This window comes from Macrosteles quadrilineatus, unplaced genomic scaffold (genome assembly GCF_028750875.1).
Source record: "Macrosteles quadrilineatus isolate MER2022 unplaced genomic scaffold, UCM_ALF_1.0 Scaffold_1__1_contigs__length_201487025, whole genome shotgun sequence".
Lineage (NCBI taxonomy): Eukaryota > Metazoa > Arthropoda > Insecta > Hemiptera > Cicadellidae > Macrosteles > Macrosteles quadrilineatus.
The window spans coordinates 22,142,355-22,166,298 of NW_026542594.1; the positions used below are offsets into that span (position 1 = coordinate 22,142,355).

Here is a 23,944-nt window from a genome sequence, read left to right on the forward strand (position 1 = left end):
ATCCCCGTGATTGCCTGTGGTTCCACGTTTAGGTTCGTGGTCGTAGACAATGGCACCATTATTAGCAACAACCGTGACTTTAACTGCCAAAGTAACGCTTAACAATAGCAACTACTTTCCAGGTACATTACTCCAAACTGTACATAATTGGGGTTATGGTCATGGTACATACTAAAACTTTCTTTATTTCAAATCCGCAAATACGCACTATCGATATAATGTACGAGTTAGCAAATGAATTATGACTATTTTACTGTATTCGGCAAACGATTTCATTGTAGACCCTGTTTATTATACAAAACCTTTATGCGGGCAGATAGTTACTGTTAACACAGTTTGTGTTTGTGATATACTAGTCTAAACCAAAAGCTTAACTATACGACAAGTTTTTTTTATACGAAATTGTTTTATACGAAACGGGTCTTCGCTGAGGGGGGGATGACGATGTTGCATACAGTTTACTGGTACACTCGCCCTATGTGATATTGTCGTGATCTAATAGTTCCTATGACCTTAACATGTAGGTATATATTTAAAGTAAAACAAAGAGATGTGGAGATTATCCACCACAAAGAAACTTACTATAATATGTTTTGAGGTTCTGAGCAAAATCAACCAATCCTCAAAATGATAAGGGCCTGTCGTAAAGAAGAAGACGACGTTTTAATACAGTACTAAAAAATTCAATCGATTAGAAATTTAATTAAACCCGACGGGTTAGTAGTAGGACGTAGTGTACTTTTGCTTTACGTCTTTGTGTGTTATTTGATCAGCATGTTGGTGAGTTCTGGTTGGAAAGTCCGTCAGCTGCAGAGGTCAGTTGCCAGTAGTAGCGAGTCACGTGGCTGAGTGCCAGGACACAGGACAACGTGCTGCCATGTCCAGCTATCCTCAACATTCCTGTCCTCTCTGGTGGACATATTAGTGTAGAGATTGTGATGGTGTATAAGCAAACCCTGGTCTTGTTACTATCCAACTTGCACTTTTTGTTAGCCAGCACCATCAATTGATAACCCAGTGACTAAATGGGTCTAGAAACAATTTTGCTGGAAATCGAACCAGCAACCTTCAGATCGGAGGGCTCTACAACCACTCAGTTACAAAGTTATGACACAAAGTTATGATAAGTGTGAGAGTACAGTTAAGCCTTCAGATCGGAGGGCACTACAACCACTCAGTTACTCAGACAAAGTTATGATAAGTGTGAGAGTACAGTTAGGCCTTCAGATCGGAGGGCACTACAACCACTCAGTTACTCAGACAAAGTTATGATAAGTGTGAGAGTACAGTTAGGCCTTCAGATACACCCTTCTTGTTGAGAATTTCCCATGTTGCCAAATTTCCTACTCCTTAAGGAGTAAATGAGCTACTGCAGAACCAAAACACATGTATTAAAACGTCTGTTTTACTGCAGTATGACGAACAATATTTAAATAAAGCTAAATCGACTACTTTGAGTAAAATAATACGTACGGCTAAGTGCTAATAATACATAAAGATGGGATGTCTATAACTTAGAATCCAATGTGTATGCTTCGACTTCGACGTCAGAACTTAATATCTAAGTCACGGCAGTGCCATAGATACATAATCAAGGTGTAATCAAAGAGTAAATCGATTTAGTTTGCACGTGGTATAAGTATTATTACATCAATGAAGCAAACTAAAGAACAATTACTATCGAATGTGTTAACGTACACTGGGATTTGAGCCACCACATGCGGTAGTTATGCTCGGGACACATAACACACATGATTATCCGTAACCAATGTGTGTGCTGTACTGGTGTACTGAGCAACTAGGATATCCGCTATGCAGTGTTGAAGCATGCCAGCAGATAGATGAGGTGTCTATAACGTAGGTGTGACCAATGTATTGATTAGGTCACTATGAGTTATTAGGTGCAATTTCAATAAAAATTAGTTAACGTGAGATGGATAGGTCGACGGATTCCGGGCGATACGTGTTCTTACGTCTTTTGAGCGTTTTTCTACTAAATCTAGGAACAATATCTTTACAAGTGAGGCTCGACTCGATTAGTACTTAAAATGACGCCCTCTGTAACTGACAAGTACAAATAATTAGATTTTTTAAGCCCAAGAGAAATGTTCCATAACAAATCGGTAAAATACAATTTTCACTTTGTTTTCGTGATCTAGAGGCCGATCCGGAGGTTTTCATAATATTGTAGAGACCTAGAACATGACGCATTAGTACACAAACCGGGTATCAACAGGAAACCCGTTAGAAATAAATGAGAAATAGAAGACAAAAATGATCAAAGAAGTAGGATTCAAATACATTTGTAAACATCCAAAAATAAAGGCAATACTCTCATTAATGTGATTTAGGTAATGTATTTGTTTCTAATGTGCGTTTCTTCAATTCAATAGATTTTACTTCAACTAAAGAAAAGCGATCTTATATTTTAGTCTGCTCTCTTAAGAGTTACAACAGAGCGAAGTAAGCTTTCCCCACAGTTAAGAGTTGATAACAACTATTCAACATCGTTTAAGATGGAAAATAAAAATCATCTCAATTTAAAATGGAATAAACCCTAGCCTAATTTTTCCATAAGAAATTTGTGACACGTTGGAGGTACTGGTACTATAAAATAAAAGGACTCTCAAAATACTGTATGTAATACCTGATCGGGGAGGATTTTGTTTGGAAAAAGTTCAATGTAATAATCAAGTTAACAAGCAAACAAGTCCAATAAATTCTGGAGTCACCCAAGTTTTTGTTATCCTAAAATCATAGATTTAAGAGTAGACTCTTTAATCTATGCTGAAACTCCCGGTGACCAATTGAGGCATAAGGCATAGGCATAGGCATAGGTATTTAGGCTAAGTTAAGGGCACGATTTCGATTCATTGTCTTCAATTGAGCATGATGGTGACTGTTGTGACTAGTTGAAACCGATCGGGACTGTAACATGTTTTAATTTTAATTATCTGTAACCTCTTTTACAGCATGAGTCAAACCGTTGGTCAAACCTTATATTAGTCCTTAGGTAAACACCCCATTCCCAACTTAAAGTTGCGGCCAATTTTGAAAAAAAAAATAGAAACGGCTGAATCGAGCCACGGGAGAGTTTGCTGGCGTAAATGACTGATTTCTGACAAATACGTCAACTTGTTAACCTAAATTGTAAGCACAGATCATTGTAAACCATAGGACCGTTTATGTTTGAATTGTCATATGGCGGTAACTAAGGGAGAAAAACTAATATTATAGCAGCGAAATGATCTATGGTTGGTTCATTCAACTATATTCAAAAGTTTTCTACAGATGACCCATAATATGGTTTACAAGTATTAAATAAGAAAATATATAGATTAATAAAGAATATTGAACAAATGATTAATTGAAGAAATTTTCATTCATCCAGCGTACAGGTTAGTCTGCTCTGCGATCTAACGGAAGAGTTCTCAGTAGAATATAAATTGGCCAACAGAGACTCCAGAAATGTCTTCCGTCTTTAGCAACGCAAGGCTCCAACAGTTTGCGGTCTTGGGCGGTCTACTGATTCACTGATCGACAGTTGGTGGTTTGCCGGCAATTCGTCAATTCATCACGACCCGATTCTCCAATTTCACCTTCCTTGTTTAGGTTTTGCAAGTCTACGTGGCTGTAGCGTTTCCCCAAATGTTTTGTCAGAAAGTAGCTTAACAGAGGAATGGTATTGTAAATGCGAGCAAAATATCCTATGAAAGCATGGATAACAGGCTAACACGCTAAAACAGCTAATACATTTTTTGTACAACCTTATTTTATGAATAGACATTTAATTCAAGGGCCTAATTCTTTTTTAATTCTCCTTTCGGGATTATTGAAATACCCTCATGGTTCTTCAATACGAAGAAATGCATAAACTCATTACACTTAATATGCGAGAACTCCTGTTTGGCCCAATGTTAATTGGCAATTGTTGCATGTTATAAAGATGTGATCCACCAACCATGACACACAGTATCCGATAACTACTTGATGTTTGTTGCGCTGTTCCGAGACAATTATTGGATTACATGATATACAAAGGCATATCACCTGATAACGGTTTGTGTTATGCATGAAACTAAACCAATACAATAAAATACGTCTTCGAAAATTCCTATATTGTAAATATTCACACTTTACTTGTAGATTTGGTATAAAAGCACCAACAAGCATAATGCTAATTAAAAGGTTGACACAAATTAATACTAAACGTTTTGTCTAAGAAAATATTGTTTTGCTATAGCAGAAACGGGTTGGACTATTACTTATTCTTTTTAGCGTAAATTACTATACACACTCATGCTGCAGAATGCTTGGAAGCCATCATGGAATTTAATTTGAATTCCTCCTATAAAAGTAACGTGACATATTTTAAATTGAGGAGAGAATTGTAAATATTTGACATTGATGTAAATTTAAATGTTGTTTGTATATTACACCAGAAAACAAGCAAAGGCAGTCAAATAATAAATCTGATTTATTTTTGGTCAAAATAGTTTTGAATTCGACATTGAAAAAAAAAACTCAGCTACTTGGAAGAACTGAAGTATTTTGATTGATTTTCTATCCATGTGTTAGAGTAATAATAAATGGTATACTGTATTATACTTTTTTACAATTTCCTTATATGACAATTATGTGTGTGTACCACGTGTACCACCTGATTATCCACTCCACACTTGTACACTACACTTATCTTATTGTTGATCATCTCACGTAGACAGCACCACCCACCTCCCTGGCTGTCCCACCCTTTGCCCCCAAGTCCAAAGTTACCTTGAAAGCAAGCTTCCTCCATTCTCCCGCAAAACATCGCGGAATATTAAACGGGGCCTTGGAAAACAAGTAGATAAGTGAAACCTATCATCATATCTTGGAAAAAATCTAAATCTCGTTTCATGTAATATATAATAGTTTTTTCCCTGACTTGCTTGATTCAATTAAAGATTACTAGTCGCATCAAGCTGAAGCCACACCGTCGAGTACACTGAGCATGCAAACCTTTCAGTGAATAATTATTGAGAATATTATTTTCAGAGGTGGGTCAGAGGGGTCTCTATTGATTTTTAAAGGTAAAATACTAAGAAGAATTGTAACGATATGGGAATGAAAATCCAAGTTAGTTTAGCATTGATCATTTACTAAATAAAACCAATGATTTGATTTTGGATATAGATAAGGACTTGCTATCCAATGTTAAATTCAGAAACAAGTTTTGATGGTGGTTTTTTATCCGGTAAAAATATTTTGTAATTTGAATTTTATGGTTATTACATGTTTATCTCTTATTTGATTGTACATTGTTACATTTTGGCTGCGTGTTACATTAAATTACAACACTTAAAATGGTTTACAATACAGTACCTGCATATAGTTATCCTTTGTTGCTTTCTGGCAACTAGTTTCGGTTCCGTGGAACCTCCTTTCAAGGTGAATTACAACAAGCAAAAGCTTACAAAGAGATAAGTTTGATTTTGGTTATGGTGGTTTTCAAGAAAAAAAAATAACAAGAAATGGTTACTGTGTTAAGCAATCATTACTCATTCTAAATACCACAGTATATCGAGCAGAAAAACGTCTCAAAGTTTTCTACAGCTGATTTATAAGGATGGTCAAATTTTGTTTATTTAAGATTGGATTTAATCTAAATCTTTAATACTTTTTAATACTTTTCATTGAAACCTTACAAATTAGGAATTTTAAGCCAAGTATGAATGGAGATGAGTGTAGGATAAGTGGCGCGATCTTGTAGTGTTGTTAGTGACTAAAGCCGATATATTCCTTAGACACAGCTGTTAATTAATAGCCCATACAGCTAATGGCAACTAAGGGACCTACAGTTTATAGTGGAATCGGAACCCCATTTTTGCCTTGGTATTAACGAATTGGTCTAATTATCAGGATAGTACTGCGGATAGTCGTAGTACTCACTAGTGCGGACGTTAATCTACATTAGGGAGTATGGCATCCACAGTGCATGTCTATATCATATATGCCGCAAATAACAATGTTTACAAATATGTTGTTTAACGTGGTTGAAGTGTGTTTTTACTTAAGGTTGCTTAAATAACAAGAAATAATTGTAAACAGAAAACGCCACTCTATAAATGTGGACAAAGTTAGTCATAAATGCATTTTAAGCTGGAAGTGGATCTGTCATCCGTAGTGATGAAAACCCTTTAAGGGACACGTTTGACATAAACATTCTGTAGCCTTTATATATCATTAATCAATTCAAGTATCACCAAAAAGAACAACACGACGATTTTTTCCACAGGTATGTAGGTCATGTACGTTATGATTTGTCCTTCAAAGCCCCCTACAACATCGCGTTAGTGTGCTCAGCTCATTGTCTGTTGTTTGTTTACAAACGCTGCTCGCGTTAGAACAATGCAACAGAGGTGCAAGGAGCACAATGGAAGATGCACAATCAAGTGAATATCGCAACATGGAAGGTATTGCCACATTGCTACACTGAAGAGAGATGAGGAGAATAGAGTGAGAGAGTGATTGCGAGTTAGAATAATATCATCCAGTTAATTAATTAATAATCCAGCTGTATACAATTGATAAAGTGGTATTTTTCTTTGTAAACAATTTTTATAATTCTAAAAGCTGAAAGAAATGGAAAATGTAATAATGAAATACTGTACAAATAAATAATAAAATACTCATACACAAAATCGCTCTGTACAAGTGGTATACAGTATAATTAGGGACCCATCCAAAAAGGATTAGCCAGGAATCGGGCCATTCATGTGTTCCTTTTAGAATTCAGCAAAGTTTTAGAGGTTAACTTCATAGGTCATTGAGTATATATTGGCGTTAGTATGATAGTGAAAATATGTTCTTTTACAGGTGCATATTCTTACTGATATTTTACAAGTTTACATATTTTCAATACCCGTCCAAAGTGATCGTGCTAACAGACATATCTATATGAATTAGATTGGAGGGTGTTTTGGGGCTCTGGGGACCACAAAACGAAAAAGTAAATCGGTCCTGGGTCTAGGTCTAATCATGAGACCTACGGTAACAGCTATGGGAAATCCACCAAATCAGGTGAAATTTAAAGAATTGTAATAACAAAATAAAGAATATTGTAATGAGGAGAAATTAGAAGTTGTTATTAATAATAAAAAGAAGTTCATATATTTCCATAATAGTGGAAATAATACTAATGTACACGTTTAACCTAATAGCTCTCAAGTCGCACAGTTTATCCAAGTCAATAGATATGCTACAGATACGATATATCATCAACTAAAGATATCAAAAGCAGCTTAATAATATTAGGCCCCCTACTACCAACCCTTACTCCAAAATCGTACAGGGTCAATAAAACACATAGTTACTTTGTTTTTAATAGGTTTAGAATATTAAAATTATTCATTTTACATATCGGTTTTTACGTGATTCTCACCATATAAGCCACCAGCGTTATTAAATGTTGCAAATGAGGTGCCACGCAACTGTTGTGAGTAAGTGAATAAGTTTATGTTAATAGCCTCTCGACTCAGACAGCGGATATCCTTCACATACGTTGCGAGAACAGTTGCTTCACCACACGAACCGCCGGAGGTTAAACACTGTGGATGTTTGTTTGAAGAAATTTTGAAATCTATAATTCCGTCTATTATCAGAATTATCAGATCTGGCTGTTGCAGTAGATGAAATCCATATTGCTTAACTACTCAGTTAGCTTCTAAAATTATATTTAAGAGCGTTATTACCTATTTATGTTTAAATATAGCAATTTAGCATTTTTACATTTAAAAACGTCTATAAGGAACGTAAGGTTGAATCAATATCCCCTAATACCTGTTTCGTCAAACTGGATGATTTGTTTGGTGTGATCAATCACCCTCATATTTTTGTAACTCTATAGTCGTGTTATCAACAAACGTCAAACCCAGTGTTCCTTGAATGGATATCAAAGAGTAGGATACAACAATCACAATGTATCATAATTAATAACGATATCTTGTAATGTCTAATAAAGTTTAACTTGTGAAAACAAGTCCCAAAAGATAACAGTTTTGTTTTGCTACAGAGATGAAACGTTGACTACCGCCCTTTCTCATGTCTGGTCTTACATAAACAGGAACATTTATTTATAATTCTATCAACAATTGTTAATTATAAACTCATATTTTTTGCCCGTGACTGAGTCATAAAACCACAAACAGTACGACAGTCACAGGATGTAGTTAGTTATACCGTGCTTCAAATCATTTCAATTCAAAATGGTTTCGTAACTATGATGACATTTTCCTCGGCAACTGTTCGTAGTAATGACTCAGTAGCAATTGCCATTAGATAGCTAAATGTGGGGTAGAAGCGATTTTGGTTTAGGGGTTCACGAAATGCGTAAACAGATAATATAATCATTGCAGACTCCGAATGCCAACAACAAAGTGAGTAGGTTCGATTGTTTTAGGATTCGTGTCAGACCAATGATTTGGATGACATTGAAGTGAATTAATCGGATTCGCATTAAATATGAATTTTCTTACATGCTTTGATTTCAATTCTCCCATAGACCTACACTTAAACACATTTTACAAGACTATCTTTACGAAGTCGCATTTCTACTGAACATTGTTAGTTGGCAAGAAAACGCTTTATATGATGTGTTGATGCGTAAATAATAGTTATATAATACTGTAGTACAATATTCCATTTGAGTATGTACTTTTATTTGTTTTTAGTTATGTTTACTTCGGCTTAATAGATCAAAAAACATTTTCTAATGTTGTAATAAATTATTTGGTAAAAGATCTTGCTCAATTATGATTATGATTAGGTCCATCTTAATCAAGTGGTGTGAATTATTTCTCGATGAAAATAAATAGAACGAGTTTTAGTACCACGCTAACCTGTGTTTTTGCAATTTATAACTTGCGATTCCTAAAAGGAGTTCATAACAGGTCCGTAGAATACTTTAAGCATTTCTAAATGTGCGAAAGATTTTTTGACTGTCTTTTAATAAAATGAACTACAAAACTTATCACCCGATGATTATTTACAAGCTTATACTTTATGACTAAAAACAGTAAGCCTACAAATCTAAAGTGACAACAACAAAATATCTTGAATTGTTCTCAATATTCCAAACATTTGAGTGAACGCTAAAACGCTAGTCACACCGCGCTCTACGGTTGAGACATTTACATCTTATTTATTCACTTTCTCCGCGTTCGCCTCGATTAAAACACGGAACTTGTTCAGGAAACGAACTTGCTGCTCCAGTATTGTGAAAAGATGGATTTTAAAATAAGAGTATTTCTATATTTTCATAAGGAATTATGATGGCCGTGTTCCCCTGTTTCTTAAAAGAAAAGAATAGCAAATAAAATTTAAAATTTTTAAACATACACTAACTCGTTAGAACGATCAATAATGTCACACGTAAGACGTTGCAAATGAATAATGACAAGTTTGATGAAGTAAAGAAACAGAAATCTCAACTAAAAAAACCCGAATGTGTTTTTTCTTTCCTCTAAAATAAGCAGACCAATCGAGCCTCATATATAAAATATTCTTGAATATTTATATTTTTATGTACAAATCTCAAAGAACTGTAAATACTTAAATTTTCTAAAATTTACTAAATATGTTCGTTTACTTTGATAGCATTATTTCCAAATTTTCGGAATGAGAAATGTCCAATTCGATAGTTCAGTATAAAGTCTCGATTGTGTTTTAACAAATTGTCTGGGAAGTGTGGACGCGCGACAAATTAACGCGTTACTATTCATTCTCCTCAATCAAGTGTCCAATTATTGCCCGCTTCTGCCAAGTAGAGTGGAACTATCGAATGAGTTCCTTGTTTGGTTAATTTACCACTTATTCTTCCGGGTCGGCTGTTTATAAATTACTCGCATGTGCTCAACAAGAACCCCGTCAGCTAATCAATGTTGCCAGGGAAATGAAGCTGCAGAGGTTACACTGAGCAACATAACATTTAGAAAAATAAAACCTGGAACCTAGTAGATATTGACATGCATTTTAGAAGGTATGGGAGAGATGAATTATGACTACTTACTACTAAATTAGTAACTCGGCAAAACAGTTGACGATAAACCCTCAACTGTTAAACACAACTAGAACGTTAAGTAGCTTTATAACCACACATAGAACGGCTAGATAGATTTAGCTCTAAATCCGCAATAATACGTGTAATATAATAGAATATAGTTCCTTTAACATTACTTGCGTTTTTACCGCTAGATTTGTTGGTTATGATAAACAATAAACACAAACGGCTTTATACGTCGTGATAAAGTCAGCAAGGATCCTGCAAAAAGGGCGTAGGAGAATATTATTTACAATATTTATGTCTTACGCAAGCGCCGGACGGCTCCTCAGTTTTGTCCGATAGACAACAATGAGGTTATGTGACTCCGCGCGGGATGGCGGGAGATGTCAGCAGTCAGCTGTTCTCAAGGAAACACAACAATGTGACGTTCCCGCCACGATACGCCTGCCTCGTCATTGCCTTCTCGATTACGTCGTCTATTTTAAAGCGATCACTATACGGATGTACATGTAAATAAATAGCTTACTGTTTAAGGTTGGTAGGCCTACATTTCAGTGGTTTAAGTAGAATTCATGATTATATTCTAATGTACAGTATACGTTTGTTATCTACCTGTATTGTTGTTAACTATCAATCACTAAAGTAAATATTGAAGTCCCCTATTTAGTTAGACAACTGGCTTAACACGGATTTCATATAGGTAAAAACGTGTTAAATTGATTGCGTAATTAATAATGGAAAATTTAACAACCTATAAACTCCAGTAGTTAATCTATCTAAATCTGTAAATATAAAAAAACAAATTCCCAACTTCAAATTCCATAAATTACCAGTTGCTGTTCAGGATAAAATATTTTTTAAGAGTACTGTATAGGTTGACCTGACCTAACTTCATACTTTTAGTAAAGTGATTAATTATAAAAATCAGGCATAATCAACTCCAAATAATTTCACTGGGGATGAGTTCTCAATTTACAAAATGTAGGTCATAGACGTTCATAAGCGCCGGGTCGGCTGTCTGAAGGACCTCTAAATGACGTCGTGAGCTGACTATTACTATTACATTTGGTGGTCTGTGGTTTCCGCAAGGTTCTCCATCAAAGATAGATCATCTCATATCGTGCTGTTAACGACACTAAGGGCAATGTTACACCTTGTATATTAGGACACAATCTAAAAAATATGTAAACGAACTTAACATACTTGTAATCCGCATTATTAAGATGTTTAAGTATGGACTACATGGCGATCTGTTTAACGTGAATTTACTTTTAACCCCTTTGTAGCTTAACATTGCGCTTGTAGGTACATTGTGTAAATTCTTTATTGTATAGGCCTACCGTTATTGTTATTATTTTTAAAAAACGAACTCAGTCGTTTTCTAGAATATTTTTATCTTACTATACCTAAACGGCAACTCTGTTATCATCTTAACACCTCTCACTATCGCAAAAACATTAAACTACTCGGCATAGCCTTCCCACCCATCTCTTAAGACCGTCAATGAAGTCGTCGAAATTGCAACATAACCTGTCATTAAGCATGATGATGCCGCACTTGATCAATTGGGCACGAGGCAAAGACCTCTAAAGGCCTTCTCCAAAGACCTCCAATTAGAGAAAAACGCGCCTTTCACTCCAGTACAGTCGAGGCGCTGGACGTCTCATCATAAACAATGTATAATGAGGATGGCTTGGTGAATAGCGCCTCAAGGTTGATCCACACTTTGATAACACAATCAGTGCATTTGGCGGGAGTCACGGCCTAGCGGCATCCTGCCATGTAGGGAGTCGCACTGATAACAGGTTAGGTTGGAAATTGGCGGGTAAAACGTTTACGCGGGAGTTATTTCCTATAGAGTAAATTGTTGTCGATATCGTTACTTGTGCTGACCTTACGAGTATATTTGAATAAATCTTGAACTCTAATGACTAGGGTGAAACAATAGTGGGTCTATCACAACCATTCAATGTCCAGAGTAGATTTATAATCGAGTTGGAGTTTATGGTTTATTTACTTGATGTCATATATTCGGTTTCAAGAAGAATTCGTTTGGAGTAGTGAAGTACAGTCCGTAAATATTGCTACATATTTTGGTAAAGTCGTATATGTCGCTATGTTCCAGCTCTAAGAAATTATATGGTGGATAAAGCACTGTAGTAGGTAAGATAGGTGCTGCTATGCTATGTTCAGCTTAAATTATAGTTCATAGGGTTTATATTCAAATTAGGCTAGTTTATTATTTGTTTAGTGGCATATCTGTTTTAATTTGTCGAAGAACTGTCGCACTGATAAAAAGACGGTAGGCCTAGTTGGATTAAAATCTCCAAATTATTACTGCGCACATACTACGTGTAACAACAATGCCATGATCAGTGCATTAAAACCTCTCCCCCTCAAAAACGAATTCTCCTCAAACAACGATGTTGATGCTTTCTCTATCGGAATGACGACCACGCCGTGAAAACTTGCCACTTCCAGAACGGAAACAGAGGTTCCACATCCTCGGACCTCGCTTGCGTGTTGCTGCTCATGTTGTTGCTTGCGTCGCGTCGTTCCGTTGCGTTGTTGCGCCGCTCACGAAGGTCGCCGCCCGGAACTACTTTCGCCACCGCTAATTGTGATTTGACAGATAAAACATCCACTAACCAGTTGCACACGCAGGACTGCCACTTATGCATCTGTACAGTATACCCGGGGGCTACTGCTGAGGGGCGAGCTTTGATAGGAGAAGCTCAGTTTCCATAACACACGCGACTTTCTACTTTCCCAAGAGACATACCGGTATTTAAATTTTTCGAACCATGTTATTGTACTGTGTTGATGTTGTACGGTTAATTGTTTAAGATATTTTATATAAGGTCGACATTGATAATATTTTCATTGTTGATCATCTTAAATGTCCTGTGTTTGTCAACCAAGAAGGAGTTTTCTTCGCATAGTTCAGACAAAACCTTAACTGTAATTAGGAACAAATTTGAGCATTATTGAGTTTTTACCTACTGTATGTGATCAAGAGCAATAAATATTGCGAGTGCTGATGACATTAAAAACCCCGTCTCTGACGAAGAGTGACTCTTTAATCTAAATTGTCAAACTATTGTCCATAAAAAGACATAATATACTCTCATACAGATGCGACATCAAAAGATAGAGGCTCGCAGCAGCAAACTTGCTGACTAAGCGAATTTCCATTAATCTGAATTGATTTTAAATTAAATCTATTTAAATAACATTAGGTTTGACGAGTACCTAGGTTCGCTGCTACAAGGAAACTAAAAAAAGTGTGTTTTTAGTAAAATATTAATAGCTTAGTATAAAATAAATAAATTTGCCAAGTTGATCAAAATATATCCATAAACAAGCAAACTACAACATTTTACAATATTCTCCATAAGAATAACATGGGAATTTTAAATTTACAATTTTTTTAAATTTTCTCCGTTACCAATAACCGTACGAAAACACTTTGATGTAGGTACCGTAATAAATTATTATTTTTTAAGCTCTTTAAAAAGGTTTAAAGAGAAACTAGAGCACGTGGTCGAAAACTTGACCAAAAGTATGCATTTCGCAAACTTCTCTATTTTCACCCCACGCTGTAAATAAAACATGTGATTGGAATTTCTGTAATTTGTTTTGATTTTCTATTTATGTTTTGTTGTGATTTTGTCACCAACATGGCAACACATAAGGCCCATGTAGAATTTAAAAAATCTATATCTATAAAAGAGGAACTATGTATGTATGTATATATGTATGTACCTTATGGACTCCGAAACCGCTCAACAGATGTAATAAAACTTTCCGGCATTATCTATATAATTAATACGCTACATGAAACTTTGTCGGTTGAACTCCTCCGCCATTTCTTAACCGATTTTATCCATTGACGTCTCATTGGAAAGAGCGTGTCGCGTAGATTTGCAAACTGGCCTTAAATATTTGAAAAAGTCCCTTGGGCTCTACCCCAGTGGCTTTGAAAGTTCCCATGTTATCCTTATGAAGAACATAATTGTTTACATTTTGATTAGCTATATAATTTAATTGCTGTTAATATTTAAGCTGCAATTCAAAGAAATGCGTCCTACAAAAACTAAATCTTTAAAAATTAAATCATTGAAAGAACCCATGAAACACAAAAAGTCATAGAACGCCAACGAGTAGAAGAAATAGAGATAATATTTTTTAAAGAATTTACTATTGTTATTGGCCTGTATAATGAAGAACACCTACAAGATTCAGATTCCTACAAACGATGAACAATGATGTTAGCCGAAGTGCTACAATTTTTAGTAGGAAACATGGACTTAACTTTGTGATCATTGCAGAGGAAAGCCCTCTAAGTTGGCCTCTGGTACGTCAATGACATCAATCTATGTTTCCATAAAAGTCAAGCGATTTTAGAATAATAGCCCATGAAAATATCCAAGAAACCCTTACTAACATTTTTATTGAAGGCATATAATTATTATTCATATGTAGATAGCTAAGGGAAACAAAAACAAACTGAAAAACATCAGGTTTTTAACTCTGCATTTTCTCAGGTAAATATAATTAACGTTATTGCAACTAAACAAAAATACGCCAATTGAACAAATAAAATTGTGATAGACAACAGGAAGTCCTTAAGGCGACGAAAAAGCGTTTGTCTTTATTAAAGAATGACTGAAATTTGTAAACTTACTGCTGGCGACATGGGTGGTACCATGCATAGATTTATCAATAACGAACATAAACATGGATCTTCACGTATCCTCTGGACAACCTTATGCAGCTATAAGAAAACATTAAAAAAGCAATACCAGGTTATGAAATATGATAAAATATTTACAGTTGATTACTTTTATACACATCGTGAGTATCTCCATGAGTTACTCACCAGTAATCTTTGAGTTGACTCTTTTAAACTCATTGTAAATATGACTTATTCGTTTTGAGATAACTTCTGTAATACTTTGCAATTGCTTTAATTCGAGCAACATGTACCCTAGTTAAGCATTATTCAAGGATGGTTTGTGTGAAGTTTGAGTTTGGTGCAGATCCGTCAAAAGGGCTCCGCCCCAGAGGGTTTTAAGTGGGCCAATGTCAGACTTCTTGAACTACAATGCTTACAAATAAATATAATTTAAAAGCAGATGTTTACTTTCACCATAGAAAAATAGAATAAATATAGACCGTCAGCTGTGCTGCGGTTAGCATAAGTTCTGGCGTCCACCGCTAGGTTTGCCGTGTAGTTACGGCGCACACCGCTGCAGCGTCTGCTGGTCGCATATGGCTCTTGCGCTCCCCACCTGCAGCGGTGTGCGCCGTAACTACAAGGCAAACCTAGCGGTGGGTGCCGGAACCTTCCTTTGACAGTCTTTATTTATTATATTTGTATATGCTTTCACCAACTGTTTTGTAGGTTTGAATAATCACAACATTCTGTATTAGTCATGATTTGAAATAGTGCCACATGTTTCCACAGAGAGCAATAAAAGGGATGGCAATGCCTTAATATTTTTATCTTTTGTTCTATACCCACACAATCTAACATAAATTATTAAGCGAATAATAATCGTGTGTGCTATCTTGGATATTCAAAGCCTCTCAATTGGTCACTAACCCACACCACATTACTGTCATTAAAAGAAGGGACTCCAATTATACTAATGCAAAACTTAAATCCACCGAAGCGGTGCAACGTTACCAGACTGGCGATTAAAAAAAGGACACCAAAATTGATTGATGCAAAAATTATCAGTGGCAAGTTTAAAGGAGAAAAATAGTCTTAATCCCAAGAATACTGGTCCGCTCTGAATTTATGCAAGTCAATTTCCTTTGTGTCTTCCTTTCGCAATCCACCTTTATAAGGCACTAGGGCAATCCCTGACTATCATCGGTTTAAATTTGGAAAATGCATGTTTTTCACATGGACAAGCTGTATGTTGCGTGCTCACGCATTGGTAGGTACGCCTAAAAACTTATATATTTATAAACCTAATGAAAAAACTAAAAACATTGTTCATCCACTGGCAATTAAGTAAAATATTCTATTTTTATTTTTGGTATACACATTTATTATTTATCGTAAAGAACAAGTTACCATTTAGAATAATAGTTGTTAAGCGCAGCAACGTGCGCCGGGTAACTGCTAGTTTAAAATAAATTTTTCGTGCTCTTTTTTGAGCCTATTTGTACTTATAAAGAAATTCTGCACATATATAGGTAAATATTTTTCTAACAGTTTGCGTAGATTTTCCCTGTGATGCACAAGAGCTGAGAAAAGAGGTTTTCAATAAACATGCTTGTTTATTAATATATAGAATTAGTCCCATGTAAATCTCCGTAAGAAAAGTTTAATTTACATTTTTAGCTAATTAATATAAATATTCTCAAAATACAAATAAAACCTGCACATATAGGACCGATAACCTATTCTTTTGGTACAACCCGCGTGTAATTCGGTCTAGTAGTATGATCAGAGGCTAGCTGTCATAAGTTTTACAAACGTTTTTTTAATATTATAAGATTTAATTTCAATTAGAAAAATGTTAATACTGTACATGCGTTTCCTTGAATAGCATCAGCATAGCTCGAGTTTGGTATCAAATTAAAGGTTTTATTTAGTAAAATATATTGCCGTAAACCCAAACTCAAACGGACAACCGAGTCAAAATGGCAAACGTTCAAATATTTCTTGAATCTACCATTGTTTACCAATCTGTTATTTTGAGCTCAAATTTACGGCATTGTATTCTACTAAAATACCTGGGGACCAAGCTTTGCTCGGGGGAAATCATTAGTTTACTCTGACAGTCTCCAGTCTCAGTATTGTAGATACATTAATTCAACTGCCACAAACAGTTTTCACTTTCCCCACTGCTCGCATTTAGTACTTCCATCACCACTTCCTACATCGTGGACCTATTTCCCTCCCTTCCCATAGCATTTAAGTATTGCAGATACGTTAATCTAACTGCCACAAACGGTCCCCACTCTCCGCAATGCTCGCTTTTCTCGTACTTCCTTCACCACTTCCAACGTCATGGACCTGGTTCCCTTCCCATTATTGCAGATACGTTAATCTAATCGTCACAAACGGTTCCCTCACTCCCCACTGCTCTTCTTAACTACTTCCTACACCACTACCAACGTTGTGGCCCTGTTTCCCTCCCTTCCCATATTATTTAAGTTTTTTTTTTCTACGCCAGTGGCATTTCACAAGAGAGTTACGAGAGAATAAATGTTTAGTGTATTGCAGATACGTTAATCTAACTGCCACAAACGGTCCCCACTTTAAGCACTGCTCGCCTTTACTACTTCCTACACCACTTCCTATGTCCTGGACCTGTTTCCCTCCCTTCCCATAGCATTTAAGTATTTTAGATACATTAATCTAACTGCCACAGACGGTTCCCACACTCCGGACAGCTCGCCTTTACTACTTCCTTCACCACTTCCTACATCATGGACCTTTTTCTCTCCCTTCCTATATCATTTTGGTATTACATATACATTAATCTAAATGCCACAGACGATTCCTTCTTTGAACGACTCTGTAAAATAGTTAATATAGTAAAATAGGAATCGTCTAAGTGGTTGAAAACTCAACCAAAAATATATAATGTACGGTACAGACTTCTCTAAAATCCAACATGTAAATAAAACATGGGATTGGAATTTGTTTGGATCTTTTGTTTATATTTTGTTGTTACTAGATAGCCTGGTTGCTCGAAAGCGAACAAAATTGCAACGTGTAATAAAATGGAACAAAAAACATAAACAGCCAAACCTCAATCATAGAGTGGCTCTAAAGTAAATAAATGTGAAAAATATTATGTTGTAAAAAATTATAAAAGTAATCTATGGTAAAATATTTAAATATAGATCCGTTCTCATACCGCTTTGGTTATCTCTTATGTACTGTGGGCGGGTGTCCTCTATGAGAACGTAGATGTCAACCACACACTGTAAAGCTGTGCTGTAAAGTGAGCTTTTCAGACCTAATGTAGCAAGCTAAATCCCTCTCTTGACACCAACCAGTACGAAACATACTAGGCCTATAGCATTGTAAAATTATTTCTACGATATGTTCTGTTTTAGGCGTGTTTAAATTAGGTGTCCCAACTAAAGTCTCTGGTTTAGAAAAAAAGAGTGGATTTAATGACGTATCTAGAACGGATTCACGTTTGACACTATTCGTTTTTGAAAATAAAAAAAAACAAAGATTTATTTGGACAGGTGGTGCTCTGTTTTCAGCTTTTCAGATTTAAAATAGCTGCGACGTCTATACAGGTAGCAAGGGAAGTCACTTATTTTGTCTCTTACTATGCACATAAGAATCTAACTTGACTCCTCGGAGCTCTCGTCCCTACAAATTTCTGCCACAGCTTTAAAAGATTGGGCAAATGGGTTGGCATTGTCACCCTACTCCTGCATATTTTTTCGTTTCATTTTTTGTTTGAATTGTTTTACATGCGCTGTTGGGTTCTAGTGCCAACGTCGTACTTATAGATCTGTGCGTATTCAGGATCATGACCTTCTTGAGGAATTAGATTACCTACTCAGTGGTCAAACGTGTCATGGATCTTGAAATTGTAGATCCCCTGTGTGACCCTCTTGTCAAAATTAGCTTCAGAGCTGACCACGGCAAAGGCGGAATTGAATTGCCAAATTTTATCCAGATAATTTCTGGATCCAAGCCTCACAGCCCTGTTTCAGATTGGAAGTTTCCAATAAGTTCCTAAAAGTATGGTGAATTCCGCAAATGAGGTAACCGAACCTTTCATTTATGGCAACAAAGAGTAAAAATTGAACTGTCTCGGCCAGTCTTTTCTTGCTTAAAATGTAAGCCACCACAATGTAAATATTTAACGTTATCAATTATCAATTATCAATTATCAATTATCAATTATTTAAGATGGGGACGCCACTATGTGCATATTTTAACCCAAATATGAGTGAAGGATGAGTGTAGGATGAGTGTCGTGATCTTGTAGTCTTGTTAGTGACTAAGGCCTACATGTTAATTTGTCCGAGGTTGGATGAATCACCACGGTGGTACTGCCACTCTGTATCCGTCAAATTGGGAGGTTGATGCAAGCGGTCACTTTTGCGTTCCCTCCAGCCACTCACAGTTCTTCGTCTTTCTTGTGGCATTTAATTTGAAATTTAGATAAAATGCGAAAGTTAACCAATCAACAGAAAACACTAAAAGGAATTTTATACACATTGTAAATTACATGATAACATGGTAATGTAAAGGGTAACTGCACTGTGAATAATCACTTTCAAACATTCACTTAATCACACCGAACTGTAAACAAAACTACATGATAATTCAGTACGATGTAAGATAAATAAATTTAACATTTACAAACAATTTGTTGTCAGGTCTTGCAAGGAAACTCTTTATTTATGAACCAGACTTAGTTAACAGATGTTTAAATAAAAATATAAAATTCCGGCTTTGCTCTGGAAGTAATAAGTCCTGCAGTCTGTGGTTAAACTTAAATACCCCCGCCGCAGCAAACCTGCAGACTAAGCGAATTTCCATTTGCCCGATTGGATTTACACTAAAATGTCTCGTTAAAAACATCACATTATTTCCCTATTTAAATAACATTAGTTTAACGAGTACTTAGGTTTGCTGCAACAGAGAGGGTAAAAAGTAGTTTATTTTTTATAAAATGTTATAGTTTAGTATGAAATAAATGCAATAAATTTCTCCATAAGAATAACATAGGAATTTTAAATTTATAGATTTTTAGAATTTTCTCTGTAACCATTAGGCGCATAATAACGCTTCAATACTAAATTATTTGTTTTTTAAAGCTCTACAAAATGGTTTGGAAAGAAATTGCAAAATTATAAGTTTTTAGGGTCAAAAATGGGAAAAACCAATTTTTACCCCATAAAACCCCCCATAAACCCCCGTTCCCATGTTCTGATCATGCTGGTTTCGAGAACTTTTTAGAATAAACGTAGGTTTACACGTTTGTACCAAATTTCATCAAAATGGGATGATTTTTGCTCGAGTTATCGCGCTAACGGACACATATATAAATATATATATATGAATTTGAACGGATGGTGTTTTTGGCCTCTAGGGACCTCAAAACGAACAAGTAAATCGGTCCCGGGTCCAGGTCTTACCATGAGTACTACGGTAATAGCATATTCCCTATGTGGGGAATTTGCTAAAACTATTTCAGGCTACCATATGTCCATATGTTTAGCTGTAAACAAAGGGAATTGAGTTTGTTGGTTTAAACTATTGTCAACAGATAGCGCCGCCGTTCCCAAACTTTAGCCCTTAACTGTACTTAAATGCTGCCCTTTCTTAATATTCTGAGACGTATTTGAACATCTACATGAAAATACCTTTAATTTGACACCTCAAACGTTAAAATCCGTCCAGCCGTTATCGAGTTATGACTGTGAAAAGAAACCTGCTTGCGTATTAATATATAGATTTTGTCACCAACATAGTAATCTATAAGGCACATGATAATTTTTTTAATATTTTAAATTCATTTTTCGTGCTTATTTTTGAGCCTATTTTAATTTATAAAAGGATTCTGCAAATCTACAGGAAAATATCTTTCATTTGGTACCAACCGTGTGTAATTCAGTCCAGTAGTATGTTCAGGCTAGCGGTCATACGTTTTGCAAGTTTTTTAGTATATAAGATTAGGAAATGTTGTGTTTTGAGGGTAAAAAATTAGAAAAACCATTTTTTACCCCATAAAAGCCCACGTAAAACCCCGTTCCCATGGTCCGATCATGCTGGTTTGCGAACTAATTCAAGTTTATCCCGCCTTTAAACCTTTTTACCTTTACACCTTTAAACCAAATTTCATTAAAATATAAAAAAATTACTCAGGTTATCGTGTTTACAGACACACACATATATTTATATATATATATACATATATAAAAATTTGAAGGAATGGTCTTTTTGGCCTCTGGGGACATCAAAATGAAAAAGTAAATCGGTCCTGGGTCTAGGTCTTACCATGTCACCATCGGTAAATAGCTACTTCCCTATAGGGAAATTCGCTAAAAGGGAATGTAAGAACATTTGAGAAACAGAACATTTCTACCCGGATAATGATCAGCTGATGTAAACCAGTTACAGCAAAATTACTGATCAGCTGATAGCTAGGGGTATCATATCATTATACTGTGACTGCTGTAAGAAAGCAGCCATGACAGTTACCAGACTAGTTATAGTAATTGAAAATGATTTATGAAACAGTCTTTTCCGGGTGATTCATACACCTTTGGTGAAAGGGATCCAATCAAGATTAGTTATGGGTACAAATTTGAAGATAAATTTTCTAAAACATCAGTATGGATGACTAGCTCACTAGCTACCTGCCTCGAAATAATTTTGTGATTCATTACTACGTCATAGTAGAACCCGCTGAGGGATTTAAATGGCCTTTGACATTACTATGCCGTCTAATATACAATTACCAACGTTAAGTGACTACTGAAGTTATACCAAGGGAGAACTTTTTCATTTTCAACATTAACTGCCCTTTTACCAAGAGCACAGAAAACAGAATAGAAGTATGTTTTCTGTGCCAGGGGCAAGGAGCTTCAAACATAGTACTGTACCTACATTATATTTTTTACCAAAATACTAATCCCGCTGTATCTCCTTTCACATATAACACTTAAACTCAATTTGCAAATAGTACCTAATAGTGCCATCAGTTCTCTCTTGACTTCATTTAAAAGCATTTAGATATCTTAAAGTATCATAAGAACGTTTGTTTACTTATGTGACATAGTGTTCTCTGATGCATTAAAAACATTTCTTGGATACTTCATTACTTACTAACTACAGTACCGGTACTTTGAAAGGCTGTCAAATAGCGAGATGATTTCTCATTCTCGTGGTTCTTATTTGACCCTCAAAGGTCCTAAATAGTTACAGGTCTACTAGTCTACAGTGTCTACAATGATTTCACCAAGCGGGATTTGAAATTTACAAATTATACCACAACAACACCACCAGTGGACATATCCTTAACAAAAAACTGCAGTTCCATTCACACTCTATTTTCAATATTGTGCTAATAAACCAAAGTAACCAGCCACCTGACCTTTGTCTTACTGATAATGTGGACAACAACGAGGAAGGAGTCTGACACCTCAGACCTGCACAGTGCGTAAAATAATTTGTCACACTAACTTAGGACAAAGAAATGGTATAAAACTCAAAACTGCTATTTTGGAGACTTAGTTTACAAAAATATTTTCTGAGGGGTACCCCCAATACCCCTAGACCCCCCCCTTTGCCCCCCCCCCCTTGTGACTGTTCTAAATTCGCCGTTGTCTGTATGGCATTGAAATACATTGAAATAGCAGATTACAGTAATGAAGGAAATGTGAAAGAGACAGCCTAATAAACATAATATTCAAGCAACATTATCATTGTCATATTGATAAAAAACCAATGGCCAATGTTGTGTTGATATGATTAAAGTTTGGTTCACATCCTTTTTAGACTTCATCAAATAGCTGTAACACACTAAAGGTTTCTCTTTGTTGCAGAGATGGTGTCGTGATGTTGCGTTTGGTGGTGATCTGCCTCGGGATTTCCTCGGTTCTGCCTTTAGAACTGAGCCATCAGGATCTAGAGCTTGCCAACAAGTAAGTAGAATGGTAGAAATTATCCTTTAGAGCTCTAGCCTAAGGCTGAATCTCTATTCTTGACTGGGAAGAAGTTCTGCTCTAAAATCTGTTGTCAAAATTTTAACTAATGAGTAATCTTTTTTGGATTTTCCAATATAAATGTTAGTTGAGGTTTAAATATAAGCAAAAATCTTATATATAAATATATAATATAATATAAATTTAAATATTTATATTTATAATATTTAAATATTTATATTTATAATATTTAAATATTTATATTAATAATATTTAAATATTTATATTTATAATATTTATACAAATTTAAATATAATATAATATATATAAATATAAATCTTATATAAGTTATTTATTTTTTACAATCAAAACAATAAAAGATTGATAACCCTTAGTAAACAATGATAAACACAATACAATGACAGTATGCACAAATTACAATAAAAAAAATTGTAAACATTAAAATGTGTTTTATATTTATTTTAGTTTGTGCATACTGTATATTGTGTTTATCCCTGACGAAGTTAACAACTGATCAACTTTACGAGTACCTCAAGCTGACGATGGTGTTTTTACACCGAAACATGTTCTACTAAACTGACATACTTTGTTGAGCTGTGACAAGAATTACCTAAGTAATTTAGTCTAGTCTTACATTATGTCTAACAACATAGGGGCTATAAACATGGATTTTACAGATTTTTGTTGAATACACAAACTTTTCCACTAAGCCTAAGTAGTGGTACGGCTTTATTGTAAACCATAGCAACTGTCATTTTAAAACCCCATCAACCCCTCAACCATGTTAGCAACAAAAAAAGTAGAAAATTGAATGTTAGACACTAGACAATTCTGTGACTGGCTCACTTAACTATGTTATTTTTCAATAATTAATTGGCGACAGTTGGTCCATATGGATGGGATGTAATGTCTACTTCAGTATTTACTTAAATTTTCACACTGAGGGCTACCTGATTTCAGAGAAGTTATGGTACAGAGGAAACTCACTTATGGGACGAGTGCGCTTCAGCTTTAGTTTGTTGTGGCGGAAATATACCTGTGATGAGTAAGAAAGAGCATGAACAGTGAGCACTGTGCAGAAATTCATATCACACAGGGCACAGGGGCTTTCTACAACGTGAGCCTTGTGGTATACAAAGGCGAGGGGGCAGTGTTGAATTTACCCTGGACACCAACAATAGTGCTAGACACCACTTAAGTGTAGGCCTACCAATGAGTGTTTTCTCTGTA

The 23,944-nt window shown here is 35.4% G+C and overlaps 1 protein-coding gene across 1 annotated transcript in view; it reads left to right on the forward strand.

Annotated features, from left to right (window-relative positions):
• Positions 1–23,944, forward strand: part of LOC129004964 (uncharacterized) — a 71,327-nt gene that overhangs the window by 43,450 nt on the left and 3,933 nt on the right. The window contains exon 2 of the mRNA XM_054433696.1: positions 22,595–22,693. Coding sequence (XP_054289671.1) covers positions 22,608–22,693 — 86 coding nt within the window. The 5' untranslated portion in view covers positions 22,595–22,607. The remainder of the gene's footprint in view (positions 1–22,594; positions 22,694–23,944) is intronic.